Source organism: Artibeus jamaicensis, unplaced genomic scaffold (assembly GCF_021234435.1).
Source record: "Artibeus jamaicensis isolate MK-2021 breed Jamaican fruit bat unplaced genomic scaffold, CSHL_Jam_final contig_867, whole genome shotgun sequence".
Lineage (NCBI taxonomy): Eukaryota > Metazoa > Chordata > Mammalia > Chiroptera > Phyllostomidae > Artibeus > Artibeus jamaicensis.
Window position 1 is genome coordinate 3,593,908 of NW_026521995.1, and position 24,037 is coordinate 3,617,944.

Below are 24,037 nucleotides of genomic sequence, written 5' to 3' on the forward strand. Positions count from 1 at the left end.
CATTCCCTAGGTGTAGGACTTCCATTTGGCCAGATTTTTGGTGGTTCTGAATGATGGTGGTTCTTTAGTATAGTCGCAATTTTGATGTGATTGTGGGAGAAGGCAAGTACTGTGTTTACCTATGTTGCCATCTTGACCAGAAGTCCAGTCTCCAAATATTTTTGATCATATGAGCTATCAGTAAAAACATTTTAACTTCTGTACTTATGTATATTTAATTTTACATATTTATTCATTTGTTAACTTACATGTAGTCTATTACTGTATGGTATAAGACATATGAAAATATAAAATTTTAAAGAATACAATAAATATAAGTGAATAGAAGCTTTAGCATTTTCTTCCCGAATCCAACAATTATCTTTTCCATCCCTGAACAACACAAGTACCTGCTTCACTACTTTAGAATTCAGTGCTTTACCCTAGAAATCTGAACTGTGGACAGGTCGCAGATCACAGTTTGAAACCAGTGCTGTCCATTGAAAATATAATGGGAGCCACATGTATAACTTTACATTTTCTTGTAGCCACATTAAAAAAGGGAAAAAGAAACATGTAAAATTGATTTTAATAATATATTTCATTTAAATGAATAAACATTAAAATCTTTTCAACATGTAATCAATATTAAAGTATTAATATATTTTACACTATTTTTAAATATTAAATCTGCAAAATCTAGCATATTATTTTATGCTTATAGTACATCTCAATTCATAAGCTAGATTTTTGGTGGTTAAATGAAATGTAGTCATGCCCAAACAATAAAGTTGTATTTAATGGGAAAATATTTTATACTTATTCAGCTTTAAAACTTTAATTAAAATTAAATAAAATGTAAAGTTCATATGCTTAGTCTAACTGACCACATTTCAAGAAGTCTAACATCACCTGTGGCCAGTGGCTGCACTGCTGGACAGCATATCTCTACACTATAACAACTGTGAGGATTTAGAGTTACGGCCTCATTGTTCAGTAGTATCTACAATATTGAATTAAAAATATACAATATATATAAAAGGATTCAGAAGAGTAATACAAAGATCAGAGGCTCAGGCTAAGGTCTTATGTTGGTTTTCTTGGCTAGGATACTATGGTGTTTGTTTACCAGAATGTAGAACTATATCCACAACTGAGTGAAAGTGTATTTACAACTACTTTTATTCAACATAGATAATAAAAGCTGTTTCATTTGATCCAGGCTATTACTTTTTCAAGTGATTAAAAGTCTGAAATTCTGATTCATTGAAATAATTATGAGAAATTGGTTGGTAGTACTGTTTAAATAACAAAAAATTATTTTTTTGTTAAAAAGTTATTTTTTTGCAAAAAAGTATTTTTAAAATAACAGTCTAAAGTTGTTTGTTTTATTTAATTTCCCACTTACAATTCTAAGTAGGTTATGGGTTTAAACAACTTAAAAATATCTATACAATTTATCTCCTAAATACAAAGATATGTTATTAATTTAGTTTATCCAATAGTGGTTTAATTATATAACATTCTTTATTTCCAGAGTAATAAAATTTACATGAGTTTATATCAGTAATATTAACAGAACTCTAAATAAAATAGTCACTCCTAAATAAAATTATACTAATCCCATAATTCAAATGGTTCTCATTAGGCCATGTTCTATCTTACCTTTCTGCATATACAGAACTCCTATAAACTTACAATCATTATGACTACAAGCTGATATTTGGCTTTTTACTTACATTATAAATATTTTTTCATGTTGCTATGCACTTTTCACAAATATTGTTAATGATTACAATCATACCAAGAATATGTCATAACTTACTCAAATATTCTATTACAATTTGATTCCAATTCTTTACTATTATTAGTAATGTTGTAAAAAGAACTAGTAAATTAACAAATAAAAAACACTATATTATCATAACTTCATAACATAATCTAGAGACCTGTGCATATTCCATTCTGTCACAAAACAAAGGTTAGAAATACTACAGCAAAGAACTGCTGCAGATACAGAATTATCCATGTTAGAAAAGCATCAATGATTATAAGTAAAATATCTCCTCAGATATTTTACTTCTCAGATATTCAGTGGTATAAAAGATCATTATACCACTGTTCTCTTCCAGGTTAGGATCTTTAAAGGCTTCCCTTACATTAACAATTTAATATTAAATGTATATAGAATTACAAATAAGTATGTTCCTCATATACTGTAAACTGCTTACATTTAAATCCTGTTAATCCAAAATGAAAAGACCCTTTATCTCGTGAATCTGAATTGTATACTTCTTTCCTTAAAATAAATCATTTAAAGTACATTCCAAATACAACTCTATAAACTGCTTAAAGCTTTTTTCACTCAATTTCATGAAGCTAATACTCACTGAAATTCTATGATTTTCCATCAAATAGCTTATTGAAATGGTTTTCAGGGCAGTTAACCCCCACTGTTCTATATTTTGTTTTATGAATCTTTGAAACTGAATATAAGAGAGCATAATATCATTAAGCCCATAAAGAGAAAGTCTCTCTAAGAGGTTTCTGAATGGTATATAATTTAACTTCAGAACCATTCATCTCTGCTAGCAATGGTTTTTTCCAACATATATCTGAGTTTTCACATCCATCTCCCCACCTGGCATATCTTTCTAACTAGGATGGGGACTCTCTTCTGGGTATCTCCAACAGCAGGGCCATATATGTTCCTGTGACCATGGATCTACTTAGTACCATATTAGAAACCTTGTGAAATCTGATTATTTTAGAAATGCTACTTTTTTGTTTTAGCACCCAGACTGGGATAAGCCTCAGAATAATGGACAGATATGGACATGGACCGAATAGTTTACTGTCCCTTTCAATGCCTCAGTAAGCCTCTTATATTGCTGTGAGTAACAGGCCTAACTATACTTCAGGATAATAAGTGGAAAAATAATTTGAGGGTCAAAGTAGCACTGCAAATACTTGAGGGACTTTCTCCAAAACCCCCACTCCATATATGTACCAATGATAAAATTTAAAGAGAGAAAATTCTAAACATACAGCCATGATCAAAAACTACTTAAGGATCTCTGCAGAAAAAAAACAAATGTAAACCTGCAGCCACAAATAAAGCTTAAGTTACAAGCCTGCTGAGTTCCACACCTACAAGTAGGCAAAAGAAATGAAGTTTGATACAGTAATGAAGAATAAAAGTAGTCTACAAAAGGCCTGGCTTCAGAGCCAAGCTCTATGCTTATAATCAAGGACTACAGTGGGACTTTTCCACCTGTGGGGGGAAAAATGTAAAAAGTGAGAAGGCCATTGCCTAAGGCTACAACTTATAGAAATATTATGGATCTGAGATGTTAAGAGGCCGTGGTTCCAGCCCCACAGCTGAGACCAGGCCAAAGGATCAATAGCAGAGGTCCCAAACTCCCAAGTGGCTGCACAGCAGGAAGTGAGTGGAGGGTGACTGAGCAAAGCTTCATCTGTAGTTGTAGCTGCTCCCTATCACTTGCATTACTGTCTGAGCTCTGCCTCCTGCCAGATCAGCAGCAGCCTTACATTCTCACAGCAGTGTGAACCCTACTGTGAACTGTGCATGTGAGGGATCCAGGTTGCACCCTCCTTCTGAGAATCTAATGCCTAATGATCTGAGGTGGAGCTGAGGCAGTGATGCTAGTGCTGGGGAGCGGCTGCGAATACAGTTTATCATTAGCAGAGAGGGTCAACTAACTGCACAGAGACGATAAATTGCTTGCAGACTCATATCGAAACCCTATAAGTGAGCGGCAAGTGACAATTAAGCTGCATCCGGTGGAAGGCTTTATAGTGACAAGTGAGTTAATGTACTTCAATCATACAGCTGCATCTGGTGACAGGCTTTAAGTTAGAATCCGACACTTATCTTAATCTGAGTGTGGACCACCCATTATTTTATTTACCACTCTGTCCTTGACTCATTCCTGCATTGCACACTTATTGCAGACACAGTTCTGGTAAGCCCACGTGCTAACCCCAGCCAAAATGAGTAAAAAACAAAGGTATCTGGGGAGCTTCTTTGAAAAGGGGGAAAGACCCAATAATGAGACAGCAGAAGACTCTAAGACTACCAACAAAAAGATTCATTTAAAAGAAAATACCAAGAGTCCTACTTAAATTACAGGTTCATTGCACCAGGTGATTCACAGTCTCCAAGCCTGCTTTGTATAATAAGTGATGACCAGCTAGCCAACGAAACCATGAAACCTTCCAAACCGCTTCACCACATGGTGACCAGGCACCCTGCATTAAAAGACAAGCCTTTGGAGTTTTCCAAAAGAAAAAATCATGAACACGAAGAACAGAAGCAATTATTGAAGGCCACCACTTCATCAGAGGGGTCTGCCCTGAGAGGATCATTCTTAGTGGCTAACAGCATTGCTAAAGCTAAGAAGCCTTTCTCTATTGGTAAAGAGTTCATCCTGCCTGCTGCTAAGGACATCCGTCATGAACTTTTAGGAGGTTGCAATTTAAAGGTGCCATGTGTTCCTCTTTCAGTTAGCACCCTAACGAGATGAACTGATGCAATTGCAGAGGATACTGAGGCACAACTGTTAGAGAGGATTAATGAGTCACCATGGTACACAATCCAGGTTGACGAGTCTACTGATGTCGACAAGGCAACAATGCTTGTTCTCTTGTGATACATTTCTCAGGAGAATGTGCATGAGGATATGTTATGTGCATTTTTGTCACCAACCAACAACACAGCTGCTGAAGTATTCAAGTCTTTCAGTGATTACATATCAGGAAAACTGAACTAGTCATTTTGTGTCGGTGTGCGCACAGTTAGAGCGGCTGCCATGACTGGACAGCTTTCTGGTTTCACTACTCAAGTCAAAGAGGTTGCTTCTGAATGTGAGTCTATACATGTCATCCATAGAGAAATGCTGGCTAGCTGAAAAATGTCACCTGAACTTAACAACATTTTTCAGGATGTGATTAAAATGATCAACCACACTAAAATACATGCACTTAACTCATGACTGTTTGCACAGCTCTGTGAGAATATGGGAACAGGGCACACATCTTCTCTAACAAACAGAAGTGAGGGACTGTCTAAAGGTGCATCACTGGCCAGAGATTTTGAGTTATGAGAACCCCTCCACAGATTTCTTTTAGGAAACAGTCACCACTGGGAGCACATTGCAGTGACACAGAATGGGCCACAAAACTTGCATACCTGTGTGACATAATGAACCTGCTTAACGAGCTCAATCTGTCATTTCAGGGGAGAACAACAACTGTGTTCAAGTCAGCAGATAAAGTGGCTGAATTCAAAGCCGAATTGGAACTGTGAGGGTGATGAGTGAATATTGAGATTTTTGACGTTTCAAACATTAACATTAATTTTTTTAATATATTTTTATTAATTATGCTATTACAGTTGTCCCATTCTCCCTTCATTCCCCTCCACCCTGCACACCCTCTCCCCCTCACATTCCCCCCTTTAGTTCATGTCAATGTATCACAAGTTCTTTAGCTTCTACATTTCCCATACTATTCTTGCCCTCCCCTGTCTATTTTCTACCTACCATCTATACTACTTATTCTCTGTACCTTCTCCCTGTCTCTCCTCCTCCCACTCCCCTGTTGCTAACCCTCCATGTGATCTCCATTTCTATGGCTCTGCTCCTGATCTAGCTGTCCTCTTAGTTTGCTTTTGTTTTAGGTGTGGTTCTTAATAACTGTGAGTTTGCTGTCATTTTACTGTTCATATTTTTTATCTTCATTTTCTTAGATAAGTCCCTTTAACATTTCATATAATAAGGGCTTGATGATGAACTCCTTTAACTTGACCTTATCTGAGAAGCTCTTTATTTGCCCTTCCATTCTGAATGAAAACTTTGCTGGATAGAGCAATCTTGGATGTAGGCCCTTGCCTTTCATGACTTGGAATACTTCTTTGTAGCCCCTTCTTGCTTGCAAGGTCTCTTTTGAGAAATCAGCTGACAGTCTGATGGGAACTCCTTTGTAGGTGACTGTCCCCTTATCTCTTGCTGCTTCTAGAATTCCATCCTTCATTTTAATCTTGGGTAATATAATTATGATATGCCTTGGAATGTTCCTCCTTGGATCCAAGTTCTTTGGGACTCTCTGAGCTTCCTGGACTTCCTGGAAGTCTACTTCCTTTGCCAGATTGGGGAAGTTCTCCTTTATTATTTGTTCAGATAAGTTTTCCACTTGTTACTCTTCCCCTTCCCCTTCTGGTACCCCTATAATTCAGATGTTGGAACATTTAAAGATGTCCTGGAAGTTCCTAAGCCTCTCCTCGTTTTTTTGAATTCTTGTTTCTTCATCCTTTTCTGTTTGGTCATTTTTTTCTTCCTTTTGGTCCACTCCATTAATTTGAGTCCCAGTTTTCTTTCCATCACTATTCATTCCCTGTGCATTTTCTCTCATTTCACTTAGTGTAGCCTTCATTTTTTCATCTAATTTGTGACCAAAATCAGCCAATTCTGTGAGCATCCTGATCACCAGTGCTTTGAACTATGCATCTGATAGGTTGGCTATCTGTTGGTCACTTAAAAGTATTAGCTCTGGGACTTTTATTTTGTTCTTCTGTTTGAGGCATCTTTCGGGGGGAGGGTCTAGTCACGCCTGTTATGTATGAGGGGCGAAGCCTTAGATGTTCACCAGGGAGGGGCAACCCAGTTGCTGGGTTGTGATGCTGTATGTGGGGATGGGGCCAGAGAGAACAATGGTGCTTGCTCCACTCTCTCTCAGATTTCAGTACCTTCTGCTGCTTCCCACAAGCAAACTGGGCCCTTCTGGTGCTGGTTCCTGGCTGGGTGGGCTTGTGTACATTCTAGGACCCTGAGGGTCTCTCCAACAAACTCTCCTGGCACCTCAACCCTCACAAGTGTTTTCAATCGGTGCTTTTAGGCTCTACTTCCCAGCGCTGGGACCCTGGGTTGACCAGTCTGTCTCACTGCCTGTTTTCACCTGGTTTATCTGGGCACGAATGTGTGACCACACTCTGTCCACCTCACTGGGCCTGCTTATTGCCATCCTGAGTCTGGGGTCTACTAGCTGCCGCCTGCTGCTTTTTCCTGCCGCTACCCCTCTCTGCAGGCTGCTGGCTCCACCCCTCTTACCAGTCTGGTTGTTGGACTTCTATACAGTTCAATTTTATGTCTGTTGGTTGTTTTTTTGTTTCTAAATTTTTGTTGTCCTTAATTTAGGTTGTGCGAGGAGGCACAGTGTGTCTACCTATGCCTCCATCTTGGCCGGAAGTCTCCCATTAACATTGATTTTGAAAGAGACTGAGCCAAGGCCTGCTTTCTCCCAGCTGGTGCATGATCACCTATCTCAGCTTCAAAAGAGTTTGAGCATTTACTTCCCAAGCACAAAAGACCCCTGAAATGGGAAGGAATGGATCCCAGTTCCATTTGTGAATAAGCCAGGTGAATCCACTTTGTCTGTGCTAGAAGAGGACCGATTGCCTGGGATCGCAAATGACAATGACCTTAGACATATGTGTGAGGGAACTTCAGATTTCCATATGTTGTAGATTACAGTCAAGGCAGAATATCATGAGATTGTCACAAAAGCACTCAAAAGCCTGCTTCCATTTCCAACATCCTGTCTTTGTGATGCAGGGTTTTCTGCTGTCACAGCAACCAAAAGGAGATTACGGAATAGACTGGACATAAGCAACACACTTTGGGTGTCACTGTCTCAAATCACCCCCTAGATGGGACCATCTAGCTACAGGAAAACAAGCTCAGGGCTTCCACTGATTCTGCATTATGGTGATTTGTATAATCACTTCATTATATATTACAGTGTAATAATAATTGAAATAAAGTACTCAATAAATGTAATGTTCTTGAATCACTCTGAAACCATTCCCTACCCCCAACCATGAAAAAAATGTCTTCCACGAAACTGGTCTCTGATGCCAAAAAGGATGGGTACCACTGGTCTAAGGCTTAGTATCTGGACCTGCAGTGGCCTCAATATAACCTCAGGAGGGAGCCCTAAGCTGCCTGTAGAAAACATAGTTCTTGTCTCGATATCTCAGGGAAAGGAGTAAAATCACTACAAAGCCCCTAGGGAGGGGTAAATAAAAAAGAGAGAGAAACTCCCACCAAAGGTAAACCTGAAAACTACAATTCTAAGTAAAGAAATATGATGCCTTAATTGTGAAAGAAAAAACATTCTCTTCACAGTTTTACCCATCCATGTACAATTTCTCAAAGTCTAAAACATTTTTATGTCACGATAGATATGAAGCAGACATACAACCTGCAAAATTGTCCACAGCAGCGCTGCTTTAAGAGTTTATAACAACTTTTGGGTATATTTTTAATCAAATTAATCCTGTGCTCCACATTATGAAAGCTGGCATACCTCAAGTCATCTTAAGCTTTCAAATTCCAAAGAAATTTCCTCATGTTGACTTTGATGAGCCCAGGGCATTGTTTGTAGTAACCTAGAAACACGCTTAGTGTAGTTCCAAGACAACCAGAACTATGGTGGCTTGGGTCTTCTTTTGGTCATCTAGAGACCATGAAACCATGTAGGCCCCTCAACTTGCCTGTATTTTTTATATCAATTTCTTGTTTATAAAATTCACAAAGTGGGGAAAATGATCACACAACAGACATATGGTCATTCTTTCAACAAGTATCAAAGGCCTACTATATAACTGGCACTACTCTAGATGAGGGAACAACAGTTGCTTGTATTTTTTAAACAGCTTTATTGAGGTATAGTCGCTAAACAAGGAACTGTGGTTATTTTTAAATAACCCCACTATTGTGCTGAGAATAAACAAGTAATTATTTCTCTTGTGCACTTATTTTAAGACATTTCAGAAAAATAATTTAAAGTGAATATATACCCAGGGGTATTTCAAAAGAAGAATGCAAATGAAGTTGAAAGTGGGTGTAAGAATTATGACTTTAACTTTACATAAGAATAAAATTTTTACTGATTACTATTATCAAAAAACTTAACAGTTAGTTCCTAATCCCCATTATTAGACATAAATAAAAAAGGCTGATGACCATCTGCCAGCAGGGCACAGAAGAGATTCCTCAAGACGAAACAGGTTAGATATTGGTCTGGTCTCTCCCAACGTTAGGACTCTATTTTCAGTTCTTTAACTTTTGTTTCTGTTGTTTTTCCCTCAGAACTGAATTTTCAACATCTCTGACTCCAGTGAAATTTCTGTCTTATATGAGGAGTATTTTAAACAACAGTAGCTAGGATAAGAACTATCACTATTAAGATCTATTTTTTTTTTTTGCTTCAGTTGCTTATAAAACTACAAAAGTTAAAGGCAAAAAGTTTGGCCATTACTCATCCCAGAAGAAAGCAGCATGTGCTCATCAGCGGCTGTGTGAAGTTGGCAGAAGTGGTTTAAAAGGATGACTGGAATCCCTGGCCAATATCATAAAAAGTTAAAAGAGTGGCATACAAATAGAAATGTATCTGCATCTGGTAATCTCTTTTTAAAATCACTTAAAGATATTATAATAATCAAAATAGATGGCAATAGAGAATATTGTGAATATTTCATAGCTAGCAATATATTTGATGGATGAATTTCAGACTAAATAGGGAGAATGTACAACCTCAAAGTTAAAATTACAAAGTAGGAACAATGTGATTTCTTGGACAAAGCATTGCTAAAAACCTAATATATTAAGTTAATAACATGTAAGAATTATAAAATACAACAGGCAAATCAGCAAAAGTAGTGACCAAACTGAATTAAAATGATTGTCTGAAAACACAATGTCTTAGCAGACACGTCTTAGCAGACATGCCTCTAAAACATGGATGTTCAGAACCTACTATTGTTCTTGGCAGAGCAATATGGTCTGTATCAACACTTTACAGGCCCTCCTGAAAAGAATGGACAAAATGTACAGTTAACTAAAACTAGAAAGATGATATCTAGCACAATCAGAACAATCTAAAAACAAAACAACAAAAACCACATTGGGTTAAAATACAGAAGGAGGAGGAGGAGAAGAAAATTGAAAACTGACAAAAAAGAAACAGTAATCAGTGATTTGATTTAAAAATATTTAGAAATATCTACACAACACAGAAATGTTAATTCCCTAACACCACGTTATCCAATGTGGTAGTCAATAGCCATATTTGAGCACTTTAAATGTGATGTGCAAGTCATTCGGTAAATTTATACTGAAATTTAAAAATAATACTTGATTCAGTTACTGGAAAGTATGGAGTCTGATTCTTCAGTTTGGAAGAATTTGGTACATTAACATACTTATTAGCTGCACATTCTATAAAATGTCAACACGTATCAAGTATTTTCAACCAAAACTTGGTATCTAAAACAAAGTGTACTACAAGTATAAATGTAACCACATATTAAATTTTGCAAGCTTAGTAAAAAATCTATTGTAGAATTTAAAATGTCTCAATAATATTTAAAAAATGTGACTATATGTTGAAATAATATTTTGATACAGTAAATAAGATAGTAAAGTTGACTTCATCTGTTTCTTTTTATATTTTTAAATGTGGCTTTTAGAAAATTGAAAATCGTGTATGTGGCTTGTATTACATATCTGTTGCACAGTGCTGCTCTAGGAAAATCTGAAATATATGTCAGTCATGATTGAGAAGTTACATATTACCTTATTGCTTAGTGTCACAAAATATTACTTTAGGCTACTAAAAATTTATATATTTATATACTCCAAAGTCATTTGTATCCTCTTTACACAGATTATTATGTATTAAAGCATTCCTTTATGCTATTGCAAACTACAGTAATGTGTAATGGCCATTACACAATCCAGAGTATGTAATCAAGTAACTTAAGGATGCTAATCCCTCAAAGACTTCTTCATTCCTTTTATATCCAGATTCTTCTGCTTCTTTGAGCTAATAGGGATCTTTAATATAGCAACAATTTTGATAAGACTAATTTTATAACTGTGTGTGTATATATACATATATATAGTTATAAATTGTCCCCCTCAAAAAAAAATCAGAACTGCATGCCTTCCCAGCGCTATTTCAACTTTTTCATAGTACAGCATTTCATAGAAAATTATAAGACACAGTGGAGTAAAACTGCTAAGACCACTCAAGGGAAGGCATCACTACATCAACACAGTTGCTTACAGCACACTAGGTAAGAAGGTGGGTCTAAAAGACCTCTTCAAAACACTGCAAAAAACTCTGCTCCATATTTTACTTTCACCTGACTCATATTTTATTCTTACTTATGCCTCCAGTTGTGAAAATACAACCCCTTGATATTTTTAATGACAATATCCAAAGCACGCCACAAGATGGAGATATTACTCCATTACTATTTATATTTGTATTTATGCATTTTTTTCTGTGTACATTTCCCTCTCCATGTGTATTGCCTATTTTCTCCCTCAGTGGTATATTCAGCTACTGCCTCTATCTCTAACATTTATTCTGGTTCCTCTGTTACTCTGTTCAAACTAGCTTTATTATGAAAATATTGTATAATGAATACTTTTGAGATACCTGTTTTAATATTAAAGGTAGGCAGATAATTAAAATAATTTCCCCCCACCTCTCTAAAATTAAGATAATTTTTATTTGTATATTTTTCTTTTGTGGGTAAAGTTGCTACCAAAAACGTCTTAAGTACTCCAAAAGTCATTAAGTAACTAAAATACATTTAGTTACTTTGTAAGACTATAGATTTACTTCATATTGATATCCCTCTAGACTTTTCTGGAACTCTGAGAAGAGTCTTGAAACCAGTTTATGAGTCTTATGTGAAATTTAAATTCAGATCCCTTTATTAATCTAAATTGTATTTACCCAAGCTTGCTAACCCAGTTTAGTGACCAAATTTAGTTTTAAATGACTATTAATAATAGACAAATACCAAAACCATCTTAAAGATTTACTATTAATGAGGATAATCCGCCAAATATGCTTTGAAGGCAATTTAAAATAAAAAGTTTCAACAATGTTTTGAGAGATGGCAGCATTGTTGAAAACCTGTGAAGCTAATTTCAAGGTCAATCTAATTTACTCGAAGTTAAGTCTTATTATACTTATTATACTTCCAAAGATGTAACACAAAAAGTCACACAATAATTCTGTATATCTACTATGGAACTGCAGAGCATGGCAATTATTTGAACTTTATAAAATGTCAAAAATAAAACATTTCAAACACAGGAAGTCTATTTCCTACTACAGGCAATAGATCCATACAAAAATACTATAATATACGATATACTTAACTGCAAGTAAAGTCACCATTTCCAATCATCCTACATTATACACACATTAACTTCCTTAAATCAATTTTAATCACCAACTATTAACACACACTACTTAAAAGTTACAGAACAACCTAGACACTAATCTTTCATCTGTGACTAGGAGTGGTAATTGAAAACAATTGCTAATTAGATGTGCAACTTTTAAAAATTCAGAAAGTCAGAGGCTTCTTAGTTACATATAAATTCAACTAGTCATGGGTTAGCTTCCTTAACCTAAACTATTCTAATGGTGTAAAGGTTTTAAGTACTGGCTAAAAATAAGATGGCTTTACCTTTCTTACAGGGCATGTATATAGACCGTGGGATTTCTCTACTGTCTGTTCAGACCATTCCAGAAAGTGATAAAAAGGATCTTTCTGGTGCTAATTCATTTTCACTACTGCTCATTATGCATGCCACAGAAGGGTCTCATGTAGCTTTTTAGAATTCCTGAATCTTCCATAGCCAGTTGTATTACAGAGGTGGGCAAAAGGTTTACATACAGTTGCGAGTACATGAAATACAGAGTTTATTCTTTTATTATTATTTGTTTTATTTGTATTACAACTGTAAACCTACTTTTGCCCAACCTTGTATAACTAAAGAATTTACTCCTTTTTAGAATTCTAGTGTTTGTTCTCATTGGCATTCTAACACTGTTTATTTTCCATTTTAATACTGCTGCTTATACTATAACATACCCTGTACTAAATTCATGATTTTAAATTCTTACCTTTAATATTTAAGTCAAAATCTATTAGCTAACTGTGCTTGTACACAGAGATGTATGCTTACCACACACCAGCACTACAACAGGCAGCCATCTAATAATGAAGCACATTGTTTTATACATACATCCCATCTAATGTGAGGGAATCAGACTTCACGTAGGGTCACATGTGAGACTTCAGTTACAGGATGATGGTAATCAGAAATACTAATTGAATAAGTGAATTAATCCTAATCTTAATCTAGAATTAAAGAGGATGGGAATGAGACAAATTCTTTACTAAATTTCTAATAAAATCCTAATGACACTCATACATAAATTTCAGTAAATATAAAAATCCAAATATTTAGCCCTTAAAATGGAATACTAAGATGTTACTTAAAACACAGTAATCAGACTTCTGCCAAGATGAAGGCATAGGTGGAAGAACTTCGCCTTCTCACACAACCAAGTTTAAAAACAACAAAGTTTTAGCAACAAAAACGCAGCCAAACCACAGAAAATTGAACTACACAGAAGTTTGACAACAACGAACCCTTCAGCCAAACCGGTAAGAGGGGCAGAGCCAGCAGCAGAGCGGGGTCAAGGCAGGAAAGATCCACCTGACCTATGGGGTATGCAACCCAGGTGCGCCAACAGCCGTGGGTGGATCCCAGGTGTGGAGAAGCAGGTGGACCCACTGAGGGCTGACTGTGGTCACACATTCGCATGTAGATAAACTGGTGAAGGAGCTAGCGGTGGTGAGACTGACCTTGCAGGCCCCGACTGTGGCGGTAAGCGGCAGACATAACCGCCATTGTCCCTCTCTGACCCCGCCCCCACATACAGCATCACAAACCAGCAACCAGGGTTGCCCTGCCCTGGTGAACAACTAAGGTGCCGCTTCTCATACATAACAGACAGGAACAGACTAAAACATGGCTCAAGAACAACTCAGAGCCCCAGAGCCAATAAATCTAAGTGACAAAGAAATAGCCAAACTTTCAGATGCACAGTTCAAAACACTGGTGATCAGGATGCTCACAGAATTGGTTGATTTTAGTCACAAATTAGAGGAACATATGGAAGCTAAACTAATTGAAATGAAGGGAAATGCACAGGAAACCAATAGTAATGGAAAGGAAACTGGGACTCAAATCAAAGGAGTGGACCAGAAGGAGGAAAAAAATGACCAAACAGAAAAGGATGAAGAAACAAGAATTCAAAAAAATGAAGAGAGGCTTAGGAACCTTCAGGACATCTTTAAACGTTCCAACATCCGAATTATAGGGGTACCAGAAGGGGAAGAGGAACAGCCATGAATGGAAAACTTATTTGAACAAATAATGAAGGAGAACTTCCCCAATCTGGCAAAGGAAATAGACTTCCAGGAAGCTCAGAGAGTCCAAAAGAAGTTGGACCCAAGAAAGAACACATGAAGGCACATCATCATTACATTAGCCAAGATTAAAATGAAGGAGAGAATCCTAGAAGCAGCAAGAGATAAGGGGACAGTCACCTACAAAGGAGTTCCCATTAGACTGTCAGCTGATTTCTCAAAAGAGACCTTACAGGCAAGAAGGGGCTGCAAAGAAATATTCCAAGTCATGAAATCCAAAGACCTACATCCAAGATTGATCTATCCAGCAAAGCTTTCACTTAGAATGGAAGGGCAGATAAAGTGCTTCTCAGATAAGATCAAATTCAAGGAGTTCATCATCACCAAGCCCTTATTATATGAAATGTTAAAGGGACTTATCTAAGAAAAAGAAGATAAAAAGATGAACAGTGAAAGGACAGCAAACTCACAGTTATTAACAACCACACCTAAAACAAATGCAGACTAAGAGGACAGCTAGATCAGGAGCAGAACCACAGAAATGAAGATCACATGGAGGGTTAGCAACAGGGGAGTGGGAGAAGGAGAAGGGGGGAGAAGGTACAGAAAATAAGTAGCATAGATGGTAGGTAGAAAATAGATAGGGGGGAGAGCAAGAATAGTAGGGGAAATATAGAATCTAAAGAACTTGAGACACGTGGTCATAAACTAAAGGGTGGGGAATGGTGGGGGATGGGGTGTGCAGGGTGGAGGGGAATGAAGGGGGGAAATAGAACAACTGTAATGGCATAATTAATAAAATGTATTTAAAAAACAGTAATCATATTTTTACATTTGTTAGTATAGGACTGATCTTTCAAAATTAAGTGTTTTGATGAAAGTAAAGACTTCTGAAAATATAAGACTATAGCTTCATTACAAAATGGTCTAGGGTCCTGCTTCATCCAATTAGAAGTCTCCCTTTTCACCTCAATTCATTTAATTTCTGCACATCTTGTATAGGAAAGGTTCTAGAAATGCTTTTAACCTGGGTGAAATTAATTGATGTCATCACTGTCCAAATAGACCCAATAATGCCTAACTTAGAAACAATTCCCAGGACCATATTGCAGCGGTTTGTGGAACAAGTAGTTCACTGACAGAAAAACATAAAGCCAATAAAGGAGAAACCATCAGCAAGAAGAATAGGGAACTCACTTTTTGGGAGAACATTTTCGCCAATGATACATCTGACAAGGGTTTAATCTCCAAAATATACAAAGAGCTACTACAACTCAATGCCAGGTAGACAAATAACCCAATTAAGAAACAGGCAAAAGACCTAAATAGACACTTTGCCAATGAGAACATACAGAGGGACCCATGGACACATGAAAAAATGCTCAACATTATTAATCACCAGAGTAATGCAAATTAAACCTCAATCCAGTATCACCTTACACCTGTCAGAATTGCTACCATCAATAAATCAACACACAGCAAGTGTTGGCAAGGATGCAGAGAAAAGGGAACCCTAGCACACTGTTGGTGGGAATGCAGAGTGGTGCAGCCACTGTGGAAAACAGTGTAGCGTACCCTTAAAAAATTAAAGGTGGATCTCCCTTTTGACCCAGTGATTCCACTTCCAGGAATATACCCTAAAGATCCTGAAACGCCAATACAACAGAATATAAGCACTCCTGTGTTTATGGCAGCCCTATTTACAATGGCCAAGATTTGGAAATAGCCCAAGTTTCCATCAGTGATGAGTGGATTAAAAAGCTGTGGCACATTTACATTATGGAATACTATTCAGCAATTAAATAAATAAACAAACAAACAAATAAATAAATAAAAGCAGCAATAGCAGAAGCTCTTACATTTTGCAACAGTATAGTTGGACCTGGAGAAAATTGTGCTAAATGAATCAAGTCAGTCAGTGAAAGAAAACTACCACATGATCCCATTTATATGTGGAATCTGATGAACACAATAAACAAATGAACAAGACAGTAACAGAAGCACAGATACACAGATCAACTGGCAGCAGCCTGAAAGGCTGGGGTGGGGGGTGAGGAAGGAGAGGACAGGATGAACGATGGTGAAGGGATTAATCCAAGAACATTTATGCACAATCCATGGACATGGCCAACAATGTGGGAACAGGCTTGGGGTAGGGAGAGGTGTGACTGGGAGAGGGAGGGAACAGGAAGAAAAGTAGGAACAAGTATAACAGCTTAAACAATAATAATAATAGAAAAGAAAACATAAAGCTGAGAACAGGCTTAATACAGATACTAACCATTTCCACAAATTATTTGCATTGGTGTCACAACTGCTCTATGTTCTCTTCTTGGCAATCATCAAGTCAAATATCTACCCTCACCTCCGTCCAACCCTCTGTTTCATTCTGAACACTGAATAAAACATATGGATTTTAAATTTACATTATACCAATCACTGAGTAAAATGGTGACCTATATAGAAAGAATAATTATAATAACAGAGGCCAATCTAAATTTCCCAGTTCAATTTAGGAAGTATTTAAAGTAATAAAAGACAAAATATTCTAGGACTGTTCTCATAATTAATGTAAAAAAATAAAACTCAGAGTACCATAAAAGAAAAAAAAACCTTATAACTAAAAGATTTCTGTTCTATTATCTCTAGATTATGTGGCAAAATTTTCACAATAAACTTGCTTTTCCCCATAAAATATGCCCAGGCAACCTCCACTAAACAGTATGTACATAAGAAAAGTAAACAGATTTTATGATTATCCAATCTGATACGAAGATACACACAGGTAAACAAGTATTTACTCAGCTCTACCTCTACACGTGATGTGCCTACATTGGCAACATAAACGACTGAAACAGTATCTACTATTCCAGATTTTCTGTATCTCCGTTGCTCCAAATTAACAAATATGTTCAGACTCCACAATGAAAATGGGGAAGCTGTTCTCACACAACATGTATTTTTACAAGGGAATACACTCACTGAGGACAGACTATATTCAACTAATTATCACAAGTTCAGTGGGATCCACCATACAAATCATCATAGGTAACAGATATTCACAGTACAGGTTCATCAATAAATTATGAAAGATATCTTCATTTTTTTTAAGATTTTATTTATTTATATTTAGAGGGGAAGGGAAGGAGAGAGGGAGAGAAACATCGATGTATGGTTGCCTTTCATGCGTCCCCTCCTGGGAACCGGCCTGCAGGGAACTGGCCTGCAACCCAGGCATGTGCCCTGACTGGGAATCGAACCGTGATTGTGTGGTTCGCAGGCCCGCACTCAATCCACTGGAGCTACACCAGTCAGGGCAGATATCCTCATTTTTATTTTTAAAAAGGACTATGACTGGCTTTGAGAAGGCCCTATTAATGATTTCACGCTTTTTCCCAACCAAAAAAAACTGAGATGGAAGTCAGGCAGATAGAAACCAAGTATCACCTTTATTGCTGAAACCAATTAATTTAGATTAGGCATAGGGGCAAACAGGCTTGCTGAAGATGTCTGACCATCCTTCTCCAGTCCAGGCTTTGAGACAACACATTCAAAAGTCTGTCCAGGATTACCACCTTACTGGTTTAGGACACAGAATGAGGCTGATTACCATGGTTTATAGCTTTTTCACTGATTAGCTCTCCCCATTCAGGCAAAAGCGAGCAAAGGCAATCACCTTCCAATAAGTAACTCACTCCTCCTTAGAGATAGATTTAAGAGATGTGTCAAGAGATAGCACTGCTTCTTTAGGAAAGTCCCTCCACACCTGGATCTGGGATGACTGGGCAGTGATTGTTCCTCCTCTATACAGACCGTTGTACATTCATACATTCTGTACTTTTGAAGTTCAGATTGAAAGAGCTTAAAAGCATTATTAATTCTGATGAAGAATTAAAATCCAATATTTTATGAACACATGACAATAAGTTTTCTTTTTAAATGAAATTTCAGCATTCATTTAAGTGTAAGGATGCAGTTATAAAAACATTTATAAGAGAAAGGAAAACATTTTCTAGCTCTATGAATAGGGATCTGTAACAGATGACTGGCACTAGAATGACTACTCTGCCTTCATCAGAAAGTAAACACTACAAAATTTAAAATAACTTAGCTTGTCACAGTTTCAATTGGCAGATTTTAAAAAATCAATCAGACATATTTATTTGTTGGCCAGAATACCATACAAAGTATAAGGACAGTCATGGCCCCAAAGGACAATGAAAAAATATACAGAATGGCTGTTGACCCCACAAGAAGTACGGGTGTCCAAGAAGTAGCTGTTAGAGGAAATATAACTATTGTGTGGGGACTTGGAATATGAGTTACTAATAAAAGATATTTCATAACTCACATCTTTTTCCCTACACCTCTCTAATCTTTCACCCTATCTCCTCTGAAAAGATACAATATCCAAATTGGAATGTCCTATAACTAATCTGAAATCTAGGAACACATGGAAAGGGATTCCTTCACTGTATGAGGGCTATGAAAAGCCATATAAAAATATTACCTAATGGGTAAAAAATGGTTACACTGTTAAACTACTCTTTTGGGGAATTACTTTTAGTTTTAGTTACTATGTTTATATTTTATCATTCAATAAAAATTTAAGTGTCTACTATGTTGCCTAACTGTGAATTACATAGAGAAAGAAGATACCATTTGTCCTAAGAACAAGGCAACTAGCTTGCCCAACATTGTGAGTCAGAAAGGTTCAAGTTCCTAAAGTAATCAATGTTTCCAGTTATAGACTTTAGGGAGTAACTAAGCAAACTATCTTAAACCTGGAGGAAAGAGGATACAATGGATGTCACATTCAGTCACTATCATCTCTGGCTTTTAGTTTTGGGCCATGACTATGTCAAAAAAATGTATATTAATTGTTGCTTTCCCCTCCCTTCTCTCCTGAACCCACTCTAACCACACATTGATCTCGCCACTCCAATGACACAGGTTTTGCCAATGATCCCACCTGTTAAATTTAACAGCTCATTCTCAGAACTCTTATTTGAATTATCATCAGCATTTAACCCAGCTGATCACTTTCTCTTCTTTGAAATACTTCATAACCTGACTTGAAAAGAGCATATTTTCTTGGTTTGCCTATTTCACTGGCTGTTAATCTTTTCCATCTTCCTTTTGGGTTCTTCTTTATCTCCAAGGCTTAGCTCCCAGACCTTTTCTCTTTCATAGTCACTCCCCTGGTGAACATAGCCAATTTTGTGGCTTTAAATTACCATCTAAGTACCAGGGACTCCAAATTTATATCTATAGACCTAACCTTTCTCCTTGTTATTGCAGACTTAAACAATCACCTACATGTTGGATAGACACCACAAATTTAGCATGCCCTCAAACCAAATTCCTGATTTCCCCCCTAACCAAACCTGCTTCTATCCTAGGCTTCTCTATCTTAACAAGTGGCAACTGTAATTACATGAGTATTTATTCAGTTATTGATGCCCAATGCTTAAGAATTATCCTTAACTTTTTTTCCCCTCACATCCCACATTCAGAAATCAGTAAACCAGCTGTATATTCCAGTTAAATTCAGAATCTGACTACTTTATCTGACCACCCAGGCACAATCCACATTCTACACCATAATTATCCCTCTAAGTAGCTAATGACTACATACAGGTGATCATTAACACAAGACAATCCTTAACACAATTGTTATTTTGAAATTTAAGTCAAATCATATACCTCTTATATTCAGCACCCCCCATGATATCCCCAACTTATTTATAGCCCAAGACCTTGTAATGTCTTATGAAGCCATACACTATCTTCCCCTAACTCCATGACTCTGATCTCATCTATTACTGTCCTTTTTGTTTGCTCTGCTCCAGACATACTGGCTGCCTTGCTACTCCTCAAATGCCATATGCAAAGTCTTGCCTCAAGGCTTTTGCACTCAACATCCTGCCTTCCTTGAACGCTCTTCCCCTGCTAGCTTATCCATGAGACTCATTCCCTTCTGACCTACAGAGGCCTTCTCTGACCACCTGACACATTTACTTGTTTAGTTACTTACTATATGTTTTCCCCCTACTGAATTGTGAGTTTCATGAGGCTACAGGTTTCATTTTATATACCAGTTAACTCCCAGTGCTTCGAATTTAGTAAGCATCAAATAAATATCTATTGAATGAACAACAAAACTGCTGGGTGTATAGAGTCAGGTCACCACTCTGAGACAAACTACCTACTTTGTCTTGGTCCTAGTCACCAAAAGACTGGCTGGCTCTGGCCTGAAAATTACATTAAGGACTTAAAACAGGCTGTATTTGTCTCTACCAAACTTCTGGTTCTCTGCAAGTCTTCCAAGAAAGTTAAGATTTAGTGTAATGTAAAGAACATGTTCAAATCAGTTTCTCTGCTCAGGTACAATAAAATTTCTTCTGATGTGGCTGGTAGAGAAACACAGATTAAAACAATTTTTGCATCCTTTTCAAATTCTACCTTGACACAGACTTTTCTTGATTATCTATGCTTCTTTATTTCCCCATCTTTGCCCATATAGTTAAGTGCTCTGGTTGTTTATGCTGTCTAATTAACTCTGTAAATTAAATTGCATGAACTTATAAATGAAATGAAAAGTCTATGAGAGTTCACATACAAGCTAAATTACATAATCTAAAATATAAACTAATGCTACTAAATTTCTGTGTTCTCTTAAAGGGGCTTAATTTTCCACGAATAACTGTAAATGATCTTCAAGATGTTTGGAGAGTTATGTATAAGACTCTAGCTACAGAATTTAATCAGTCATGATAAATTCTAACAAATATTATCAATAATAAAGGCGTTCTTTAAAGCCTTTAGAGCAGAGGTGTCAAACTCATTTTCACCGGAGGTACATTAGCCTCGAAGGGCTGAATGTAATTTCAATTCCTTCACAGTTAAGGAGTAGTTACATTTATACAGTCCTAAAATTATTTCAGTGCTTTGAAGGCAACCTCAAGGCTGGTGTGGCCCCCGATTAAAATGAGTTTGACACCCCTGCTTTAGAGTTACTTTCACTATAGAAAGTAATTCTAAAGAGTTACTTTTTACACTCGTTGCAGAATCATCTACTTTGTAATGAGATAAGATACACTTGTCTCTATGAGCAGGAAATGGCACAGGTGAAGATAATGAAAGGCTTGCACCTAAAAATTTGAAGTGTGAATGCTTATACTCTAATAACTCTTACAAAAAACCCAATTTGTTAAAATCATAGTGCAACAGAAATTTTATATTTAATTATATTTAACTGAAAAGTAAATTTCCATTTGGTGTTAAACTCAATAGTTCATATCCATAGGAGGGAAATACACATTTCATTTCTAGTTCTGTGAAGTGTGCCTTGAACGACAATTGTGGGTAAACCTTATTTTTTACCCCATAATTATTCAAGACATTTTATGAAGGGCTCAATCAGAGTGCGACATCCTAAGTCTCTCACCCCATATGTCATCCCCTTAGCAGTTGATTCAGATAGCGACTAGTTATCTCCCCTCAATGACTACTCACAGGTAGAAGTACAGAGCAACAAACGGACTTAACAGGTTACAGTCCCAAGCTAAAAAAAAAAAAAAAAAGGAAAAAAAAAAAAGAGAACCATCCTGCGTTACTGCATGAGCATCTTCCTGTAGCAGCTCAAGTGCCTCCACAGCCCAGAAAACTTCATGGTTCCTTGTATGAGTTCCAGGATTTCACGTTCCTCCAGATTTCTAAACGGAGATACCAACCCCCATCCAGCAGGCTAAACAGATGCCAAAATACAGCGCAAGAAAAACTTCTGCAACACAGACGCCGACCAAAACGCATTCCTACCTTTCCGGAAAGGCAAAGGAAAGGAGGCAGCTGAGCACAAGCATAACGTTAAGTGTAACTAGGAAAGGGAAATTTCACAGAAGGACACGACTGCTCTTTCCCTCACACCATTCCTCCACTACAGATGGGCGCGATGATCTCCCTCTGACCGCGAAGGAAAGGCGGGGTATCACCACCCTAGTGCTGGTGGCACCGTCCAGCCTGAAACTTCGACCGCAACTTGAGAAGGGGAGCAGGACAGCCAGACCTGGGGGAGGCGAACAACTCCTTCTGAGGCTGGCTTAACGAGGGGACCCTGGCGGGCCGGGCTGAGGAGGGCAGCCGGAGCCCAGGACCACCAGTCTCGGCCGCAGTGCCGGCTCCCCGGGAGGAAACCGGGTCAAAGCCCGCCCCAGCCGCTCCTTCCTGCCCAACACGCGAGTTTTTCGGCCCCGGAGGCGCAGCCCTTCGGCGGGCGGACGGCCCCGCTCACCTGCTGGACCCCGAGGAACTGGTAGAAGTTGAGCTGCACCTCCTCCACCAAGTCAAACAACTCGAGGTCTCCGCTCTCCCAGCCGTGCGCCGGCCCTGCGGCCGCCAGCAGCAGCAGTAGCAGCGGCAGCGGCGGCAAGAACCGCACCAGCCGGAGCCCGCGGCGCCGAGGAAGCCGGGCCGGCCCGGAACAGGGAGCCGTCATCGCTCTGGGCACCGAAAGGTCACCCGCCACGCTGTCCAGTCTGCCGAGATCGGGGACGTGGCGGGCAGCGCGGGCGCCGGGAACAGTGCCCGCCAGTCAAGAGCACGGGCAGCAGTACCGCGGTGGCCCGCCCCCGCGACGGGGCAGGGTCGGCTGGAGCCCGCGGACCCAGCGGCAGGTGGCGGACAGGGTCGTAGCGGGCTCTCCCCTGCCGCGACCCTCACCCCCAGGCCTACAAACAGCTGGAGAGCCAGCACCAGGCGCTGAGGTTGCTGAGGGGGAGAGGCTTCCTCACGCTTTAGCCTATTCCAGGCCTCGCTTCCTGTGACATCACGTCTCCTAGCAACCACGGGAGAGGGGGCGGGGCCGGAAGTAGGCAAGCCGCGTGCCCCAGTTCTAGGCCTCTGAAAAAAGCTGTTCAGTGCCTGGAGCTCACCGTGGAGCTAAGGTGTGTTTTCACAATTGAGACGCGCACATCGCACTTGTACCTGGAGTATCCCAAGTATGACTCCCCCTGGAACAGCTATCTTCTTACCCTCCCCTAGATACTGAAAACTAAAAGCATATTTGAAAACTGATTTATTGATTATGGCCTCTTTTCCAAACATTTCATTATTCCATAAGCAAAACTACAGGAGGAATTGTACCCATGGCCTTAAAGGGACAAATCTAAGAGGTATCCTAGAGTGAGAGAAATGATGCAGAAATGGAATTCGGACCAAGACAAAAAAAGTATACTTCTAATTCTGAATTAAGATTTATAAGTATAATACCATAAAATAGGCAGCCTGGGAGAATTAATAATGGTGACTCAATCATAGTCTTAGGGGAAGTATGGCTTATTTACCCATAGCCCACTTTCTTTCTTTGTATCCAACATTTTTAATATGTTTTATTGATTATGCCATTACAGTTGTCTCATTCCCCACCTTCTGTACTGAGGTCTGTTTTTAAAGGAAAAAGCCTCTTTCCCACCAGTGTCTTACTGCCTCGTCCTATATAGCTTCTGTTTAGTCTCTTTTAACTTTTCCTCCACCGCTATTGCTTCTGTCGGGTGAGCCTTATTTATTTTTAGCCCTCTCACATTTCTCCTTCCTGACTCCCCTAGTCTTGTTGAGGAAGTAGAAGGGAACGAAAAAAAAATGCCTGCATATCTCAAGATACTTGCTCGGTTTTGAAAATTTGACATTATGTTTTTCCCATTTGGATCTGACCAGTTAAATGAAACTCAG

The 24,037-nt window shown here is 38.3% G+C and overlaps 1 protein-coding gene across 2 annotated transcripts in view; it reads right to left on the reverse strand.

Annotated features, from left to right (window-relative positions):
- The window catches only part of DNAJC1 (DnaJ heat shock protein family (Hsp40) member C1), a 263,953-nt gene extending 240,834 nt beyond the window's left edge, over window positions 1-23,119 (reverse strand). The window contains exon 1 of one of the 2 annotated variants that reach the window (XM_053654764.1): window positions 22,602-23,117. In XM_053654764.1, coding sequence (XP_053510739.1) covers window positions 22,602-22,805 — 204 coding nt within the window. In that variant the 5' untranslated portion in view covers window positions 22,806-23,117. Of the gene's footprint in view, window positions 1-22,601 lie in introns of both variants that reach the window. The other variant, XM_053654765.1, reaches the window with a different exon arrangement.
- Between the last annotated feature and the right edge of the window lie 918 nt (window positions 23,120-24,037).